Raw genomic sequence first — 8,930 nt, forward strand, 5'->3', positions numbered from 1 at the left:
ACTCAAATTGAAGTCGGGTTTTTGCTAAGTTCACAAAATGTTCTTTGGAAATAGTAACGTAAAAGTTTTGAAGTGCAAGTTAAGAAAGACATAGGCAGCACTCTTACTCTACAGTGTAAAAATGGTGCTTTAATGTTATCAAAAGCCTAGAATGAGGCTTTCAAGCAGCATAAAGAACTAACACACAATTAAAAGACAGGAGATAACACCTGTTTTATATTCCATATTTACAAATCTGTAATTATTTTAAGGATTTCATTCTCTTCTCATGCCTGCATGGATAATTTGAATTACTCTAGTATGAAACTGATTAGGCCAACATATGAGAACCTAGATAGATATTTTCTCTCTACAGACATCCAAGAATTAGATATCTAGCTTAAATTGTCCAACTAGGCTTTCATCCTAGGCCATCTAGTTTTTGCTGAAAGATTGGTGTCTTGGTTTGCATCCAAGGGCCAGACGCATCAATGAATTATTACTCCATGCTCTGTTCCCAAATTTCTTCTGGGTGCTTTAAGAATGTGAATCAGGCATAAATCAGCAATGCACTTACTGCCTGCTTGAGAGTACAAACATCTAAGGGGAAAAGCTGCAAGGGGTTTTGCTATGCCATAGCAACACTAACTCCAAAATGCATCGTGACATCAGCTTAAGCAGTTTAAGGTGGAAAAAAGTATGTAACCACTGCCTGAATTTGGGACATTATCTGTATTTTTTCTCCCTGAAAGTGCCCAGCCTTTTGCCATATACACAAGGTGTTTCTGACAGGCAAAGATCACAAACTCTTTGCATAGACTCAGAGCAGACGTTTTGTCTTCTGGAGCAAAAACTTTTATCAAAAAAGTAACCTGAATTAATGGATTTTTCATAAGGGGCATATGGCAGAGAGATGCCACTGGGATGATGCATGCTTAAAACCATTGAGCATCTCATCTGCTTGCCGCTCTTCATCTTTCCATAGCTTCCAAAATGTTCAAAACTAATCTAACTAATGTTAAATTACAGCTTTTATTAAACAGAATGAAGAGAACGACATGGAATTAACCTGTGTATGGAGTAAGACATTTTTACCATTCATGTATAAAGCCTTTTGATTTTCAGAAAACCATGTGGAATATGAAGTATAACCAGGAAGTTATCTCTACAGCTGGCCTTCTTGACTTGTTTCTGTTGCGTAACTATGAATCAGTCACATACTTTATATTCTCCTAGTGACATTGATAATAGCTACTTGAAACAAAGCTGTCTAAATGCTTCAAAATTATCAGGTGAGCTTCAGTAAAAAAGTTCCCAATTACTTACAGTGAGAACAAGGAAACAAAAGATTAAGAAGGTAATTTTTACCATTAACAAGGCCCAACATAATCCAACACACTTCAAGTATCTACAAAAGTGTATATTATCAAGTATGTTCCATTTCCTGGACAGAGTCTCAACTGACAGTGCAAAAATCAATACTCTTGATTTATTTTTCCCTTTCATCAGGGTCTTCTGATGGTACAGGAGGAGTGTAACTTGAACAGAAAGGCATATTGTTAGCTTTTAAGTCTCATCTCATACATCTCTCTCCCAACACTGACTCAGGATCATTCCACTCTCAAGTCCTCCAGTGTACACAAGAAGTTCCATGTTGGCTTTTCCTGTGTCAGGACAGACCTAACATAAGAAAGAAATGTCAGGAATGCTTATCTGGGAGTGAAGTGCATTTCCCACAGATCATTCCTAAAGGGAAGCTGGCATGTGAAGTATGTATCTAAATAAAATGTGTGAGGACACAGGAGTGAGGAAATAGGCAAACTTCATGCAAGGTAGAGTTTTCTGCTCTCCCGAGAAGATCAATACTGAAAAAAACTTTGATTGTGTTTGTCCTGAAAACTGAGCAGTATCCCCTATTAGTCCTCATGAATCAAAGAATTAATAAAATAGTATTTAAGGAGCATTTTCTACCTCTGCCTGTAGAAAAGATGCTTTCCAATGGCTTAGCCCTTCTTGTTAAGCTAATGTTCCAGGCTGCACTGTCTGCCAGACTAGGGAACTTGATTTGGAACAATGAGATCCAGTCATGCAGTGAGGAGATTAACTCACATCTGTTATAACACCTTTTGAGGCAAGTCATTAAATCAGTCTGGCTGTGAAGTCCAGCAACTTGATGGCATTAATCTAATGTCTCATCCCAGCCCCGAGGTTATCAGTGGACAGCTGTAATTACAATTGATTGAAAAGACATTTTCACAGAGGAGTTTCTGTTTCCTGGAATTCAGGCATTTCTGAATATTTTTCCTGTGTTGCCTGCCCAGCCCAGTCATTCCAATCTTATTATCTCCAGGTAGGCATATGCAGCTTTTTAGTAACTTGAAATCAAGGTATGAAATTGGCAATATTCTGATGACAGGCAAGCTACAAAGTTAAGCTCTAAAGACAAGCTCACATGGCCTTTAAAGGCACTGTATCTACCTTCTGCAACTTCCTACATCCTCCCCGTATGTTGGGGAATGTGGTGAGAAGCTCCTGCTTGGGTCACTGTCACTCCAGCTGTGACACTGGACTGGTCGCTGTTTCTTGACATCTTCCCTTTTCTCTTCCTTGATGGACTCCTCAGAGTCAGAGGACAGCTCAACCACTTCTGGGGTCCTCTCAGCTAGCGGCTTAACGTACCCAACAATGACACAATTGTCTGAGGAAGAGCCACTGTCGTTTGAGTCAGCATTAGCCTGTAACTCAGTCTGCAGCTTGGTTCTTCGGCTCCCTGAAGCAGAGTCCTCGTCAGAACTTTCTGATGACTCCAGAGGAGAAGCTATGGTTGCACGAACCTCTTCTGAAATGGAATAGGAAGGCCCCGGAGTTTCGTCATCCCACGGGGCCTGACCAAGGCCAGGAACAGACAAACTATGATCTGGCCCTTGCGGGTACGCCACATCCGGAGATATTGTGATAATTGATGAGTCTGAGTGGCTTCCTTCCTCATACGACGGTGCAGGACAGTCATAATTGGCGTGTTGATCGTATGATTCTAAGTTAAAAGGACAACGAGCAAAACTGATGAATTCGTGCAGGAAGTGCTCTGTCCGATTCAGCAGAAAGGGCTTCAGATCGTCAGCAAAGGCCTGGCTTTCCAGATCGTACCTGGTTACGTTACTCATGATGATGTGCTGCACAATATTGATCAGAGACCCATGGGCACCAAACAGGACCGTAAGCTCTCGCTTCAGCCAAGGAACCAGGCGGTGAAGGCAAGCAGGGTTGCGCCGGAAGAACTCGGCCGAAATCTCTCGGTATCGGCCGCCGTCCTGGATGCTGCGGATGCGCACGCCGGTGCGGTACAGAGCCCTGCGGAAGGTGATCATGTCCTCCTCCTGAATCTGCCGCAGAGATCTGCCCTCCGCGCTGGCCTTCCTCCTCGAGGCCAGCCTCCTGAGCATCTGCTGAATCTCTCTGTGCCTGTGTCGCGCCGGCTCGCTCGACAGCCCTTCAAACAACATCCCGTTATCCGGAGGGGACACCATCCTTCGGGAAGGGGAACCGCGCGTGCGGCGTTCCCTCGTTAAGGTGGTGCGGTAACGAAACCTCCGGCCGTCGGGGCTGGCAAAAGAGCTTGTTTCTAAAGGGCTGAGGATGTACTCCTTGAAGTCATCTTCAGCACGAATCGTATGGAAAATGGAAAAGAAGGGTTGCTTGCAGAGCGGGCATTCTGCTTTGTTCTTGGACCACTCTTGGACGCAGCGAAAGCAGAACCTGTGCAAGCAACGATCCAGATACGCCACGTTGTCAAATCTGTCCAGGCAGATGGGGCACTTGGAGTCGGGAGACGCATCTGTCGGCAGCTTACTGGTGCTGGCTTTCGGAGAAAAATTGCTATCTTCTGCAATCTCTCAGCTAACAGAAAGCACCTAGTACCTCCCACATTTTAGGATTACCATTTGGCAAGTGAGGTCATCCCTGCTGCAAAGCACCTTGGAGCATGAGTCACATCCTGACCTGTGAAGGACGGGCTGAGTTTACTCACTGAGATAAGGAGTTTTTCCAAGCAGATGCTCTGTGTGCATCTCCTGTTTCCACTCTTAGCTCTTAGCCAAAGGGTGCCCACAGGGTCACAACTTGCAGTAGAGATTCGAGGGTCTTTCTCTTTTTTTTTTATTTTAGTTCCCTGCCATCTCAAGGATGGTCTTAAGCAACCATCTCATCTTGATGTGACCTGCAGTCAGCTGTCAGATGGCAGCATTGCTCACTGATATGTGAATGGGAATTGAGTCAGAAACTCAGAAAGCAAAGGTTTAGCTTCCACAACCACTATTTTAAGCCACCCAGTTCTCACAATCAAGTGAGCTATTTTACTATATAAAATAATCATGTTATAAGTAAAAAAAAAAAATAAATTGTTTTCAAAGAAAATTAATTATTTTTGTCTAAGCAAAAACATAGACTCAGTCTTCTGGACATGAAAGGAGTCTAAATATACAGTCTAAACCAGCATTATAATCCAAAAGACCAAGCATGTACAACATGCAGTCACTTACCAAAGGGACTGAATATTTGCAAAATTGCATGCTCCTCTTGAGGAGGTCTCTGGGTAATAATTGGAAGGGAAGATAGAAAGAAATTCAGTATGATCTGCAGACTTTTATTTCTGAACATGGAATAATATTTAATATTCCCTGGCACAGGCTCTTCTATGCAAAGCCTTCAAGCTCTGAAATGCACTGCCCTCTACAGCGAGCTGTAAATCCTCCCAGTAATTCCTCACACTCCTGCAGGGCTGCACATTCACTGGCCAAACAGCAGCCACATTAGCAACCTGACACCTTAAACAAATTCAATGCTTGCTCTTTGGTTGGCTGATGGCAAAGAAGCAAGTTAAACTGGAAAGGTCAAGTGGAAATCTCTGAACAGAGTGAGCCATATTGCAGACACAAAGTAAAGTGAGCAATGAGTTCTCGAGCTATGTGAAAACTGGGTCAAAAGGGCCTGAAACAGAAACTGTTAGGCAAAGTGAGAAACCAAGGTTGTTATTTCAAAGGCGGTCCATGCGGCAATATCACTCTGTGGCCAGGATGTGCTTTGCTTTTGGCTCTGCTCAAGACTGCAGGCAGTTTTGAACTGTAAGCAGAAGTTGTATAAAGCAGATGCAAGCTGCATTGGGAGCAGAAGCCATGTGCAAAAACAAGGTGTGCAGGGAAAAGCAAAACCAACAATCCTGATAAAGGGAAGAAATTATATCACATGCTTCCACAGATAGGCAAGGATAGCATTGAATACCTTCCACACTCACTAACAGGATACATAATCAGAAATTTTAACCTTTTAAAGATTTCATGCATATTGTCCTCTAAAGTCACAACGTCTAAGCTTCCAGCCTGTCCGCACCATGACTAAACCTGCCTCAAAAGAAGAGCAATGAAACCAGAAGTGACTCCATCCTCCTCAAAGAAGGGTGCTAGCAGGACAGTGCTTACAAGAATCCTTGTAACACCCTTTGGTAGGCATTTCAGAACTTACAAAGGTGGTGCTTTGTGATCCTGGGCAGCTTCTGGTCTTTCATTGCAATGTATTCAGAGCACACTACACTGAGCGTGGAAACAGGGAACCTTGAAAAAAGAGATGCATGACAGGTGTGAACACTACGAAGACAACCCATCCTTTCCCTGGTGGAATGCAATCAGAAAAAGCATTCCAACCCAGGACTGCAGGAACTGGTGTAAGACAATAGCAGAATCCTGCACTGAAAAATTTAACTGGAAATTGTACAGAAATACTAAGGGCACAGTGGTTTTACTAGAAGCCTTAGTCAGTTACCCCAAATTATCTGTCCTTACATCTTGGAAAAAAAACAGCCAGCACTTGTGGACAGGGACTGAAGTGACGTGCCACTGTAACAGCAGCTTCTTTTAAAGAGGATGAGCCAGGTCGAGTAGAGACCATAAGGGAAAGAATAACAAAGGTAATTCACATTCTGTCTTGCTTCCATAACAGCTGAGCCCTGCACACAGATAGGCTTCTGGGGCTCCCTCCTTTGCTCCTTGTATGCAGTGGAAATGCTGTTTTTATTGTATGCCACATCATTATGTTGCAGCTGGAGAAAGAAAAAAACAAATAAGCCCTTTTTGTACTTGCCTATAAATGGTCAGGTCATGAAGGAAATAAATTGCAACAAATTATGAGGTCCTACTCAAACTGCAGCTCTCTGCAAGCACACAGTATTCCCAGGTAAGCTTGCCCATTTATTTATTTTCCTTTAATTAATTTTCTTTTTTTTTCCTTTTGTAATTAAATATATTTTAGACATCTAAACAACCAATATGGAACAGCCTGGTTTTGAAAGCCAGCATGCTCTGTAACTGTGGCAAGTTCTCAGAGTCAGGCTGATGCTGCAAGGCATGAACTGCACATTTAAGTTACATAAGCAACTTTCACTAGAGAATATATAAAATGTCAAAATCTGGTACTATGCCTTATGTTCCTCTGTTTCAGAGTTTAAAAGTTTAAAACTGCTGCAAAACCACGAAAGGTTTTCAGTCACAAAGATGCATTCTTTGAGCTTTAGATATTTGAGAAGCCTTTTAAGGTGAAACTTGGTGATTTGAGAAGGTTTAGATGTTTGATATTTTTATTTAATTTATTCAATTTTAGCATTCCTGGAGTTTGGAAAGTTAGGTGTCCATCTGGATTCCACAGTTTTAAGATTTTTTTTTTTAATTCTGAGGTAAAATAACTTCCCTTGATATTCACAAAAAGGCAGTTTACAAATATAATCACATGTGCTTTCCTTTACCATGGACACATGGCTGCCAGCAAAACAGGCTGCTAAATGCTGAGAAGGTTTGCAATCAGTCTGCAATGAAAAAATCGATACCCCCTCCACCAAAATTTACATGGCATAGTAAAGAGATAACATAATCATTGAGCAGAAAGCAACCACATAAAATAAATGCAGCAAATATTTGCTTATCCAGCCACTAAATAAGGAAAATATAACCTAGATTGAGTGAGACAAAAATGGAGAGTCCTTATTTTTCATATGATTCAAACTATTATCATAGTCTTCCTTAAAAAGCCATGTGAACAAGTTGAAGTTACAGTGTGGTGGAAGGAGAGCACAAGCACACTCGTGCTGTGCCACATCATATTTGTTGTGTTTTAAAGGCAAGTTAGCTCATTTCTTGCAGCACTTGTGAAAGCAGGAGAAAAAATAGATGAGGGTGGGGCAAGAAGAGAATTTGAAATATAGAAACAGAGCAAACCCCCATTCTCTTCTTCAAGTTTCAAAGGCATCCTCATTTGCATTTCCATAACTGAAAATTGAAAGTGCATGTTTACTTCTACCCTTTCAGATGTGATATTGTACAAATTCAAAATGGGCCCACAGTCTGAAGAGACACAACCTGGAGTCCAAGTCACACCTGAAGTACCAGCAGAACAAAACCTGTGCAGGGATACAGCAGCCAAGATCAGTACATAGCAGCAGGTCAGCCCCTCGGCTTGGTCTGAGGTGCCTGTACTTCAGAGACTGTAAAAATTGAAAGCAGCAGGTTTTTAAGAAAGCACCAGCATTCTGTAGTGCTGCAGGTTAATGATATTCTGTTAAAGCCATATGGATCAGTGTCATGCAGACACCAAAGAGGAAGGAGAAGGGGACAGGATGATGAAGAAAACTGAGACAGGAGAGTGGGAAAGCTGAGGAAGAGAAGAAGGGTAGCTGCATCTCCACTGTTCTCTGTGGCTATTGCACAGAGTCAGGAGCTCATCCTGAAAATGGCAATTTAATATGCCCACACCCTAGGCCCAGATAGAAACACTGGTTCCAGTGTCTGCTCCCCACAGGGATTCCCCATCTGGCACAAGGTAAAGAGCAAATCAAGCTCCGGCTGAGCATCCCATAATCCAAAACTAATCCCTCGGATACTCCTTTGGACACCAGCCACCTTTTGTGCCTGATGCCAAATGATGGGTAATGCAGCATCAGCTCCTTACAGCCCTTCTCCTTGGCACAGAAAGACCCTGGGTGCCGGCTGTGCTGGGACGGTGCTGTGTGGGGAGGAGGCCAGCAGGCACAGCATTGCACCCCACCTTGAACCAGGGACATATCCATGCAGAGACACCAGAGTCAGACAGCACTTCAGATCGGGCGAGGCACCCCTCTAAAACGGCTTCAGGTTATGTGCAAAACTTGGTCATCGTTTATGCAGGTGTATAAGAACAAGGAGAAGGAGATGGTCTGTGTGCTGGTTTTGGCTTAGGTAGTGTCCTCTTTCTTCACAGTGCCAGTATACGGCTGGGTTTTGGATTTGTGATGAATACAGGGTTGACAACACAGGAATATTTTTGTTATTGCTAGCAGGGCTTAAACAGAGCCAAGGCCTTTGCTGCTCCTCACCCACACCACCAGTGAGGAGGCTGAGGGAAGGAGAAAGGCACAAGGAATTGTGAGGGGACACAGCTGGGACAGATGACCCCAAATGATCCAAAGAATATCCCAGTCCTACACCTTATGGTGCCATGCTTAGCATGTAAAACTGGGGGTAGAAGAAGAAAGGGGAGGAAGTTCAGTCATGGCATTTGTCTTCCCAAGTCATCCTTACACAGGATGGGCCCTGCTCTCTTGGAGATGGCTGAACACCTGGCTGCCTATGGGAAGCAATGAATGAATTCCTTGATTTGCTTTGCTTCTTTTACTTTCCCTATTAAACAGTCTTTATCTCAACCCATGTGTCCCTTCCAGCTGTAAAAGGGGAGTTGGGGAGAATTCCTATTGATAGACCTCTCAGATGAAAATAAAGCACAAAAGCAGCAATATTATATCTGAGAACTGTTTGTTGATAAAGAAGGGTAAATGCTCCTACCGAAGCGGGACAGAAAAGAGAGCAGGGAGGAGAAAAGAGAGAGGGAGTGAGGAGCAGCAGGCCGGCACAGGCCGCTGCCGCGGCTCGCCCGCT

The 8,930-nt window shown here is 43.2% G+C and overlaps 1 protein-coding gene across 1 annotated transcript; it reads right to left on the bottom strand.

Annotated features, from left to right (window-relative positions):
* Positions 1-2,453: 2,453 nt before the first annotated feature.
* Positions 2,454-4,547, bottom strand: LOC136569379 (E3 ubiquitin-protein ligase Topors-like). Its single transcript, XM_066569774.1, has 2 exons — positions 4,518-4,547; positions 2,454-3,869 (listed from the first exon to the last, which is right to left on the bottom strand). Exons 1-2 carry the CDS (start codon positions 4,545-4,547, stop codon positions 2,454-2,456), a joined length of 1,446 nt encoding a protein of 481 aa, XP_066425871.1.
* Positions 4,548-8,930: the final 4,383 nt, after the last annotated feature.

This window comes from Molothrus aeneus, chromosome Z (genome assembly GCF_037042795.1).
Source record: "Molothrus aeneus isolate 106 chromosome Z, BPBGC_Maene_1.0, whole genome shotgun sequence".
In the NCBI taxonomy this organism is placed as follows: domain Eukaryota; kingdom Metazoa; phylum Chordata; class Aves; order Passeriformes; family Icteridae; genus Molothrus; species Molothrus aeneus.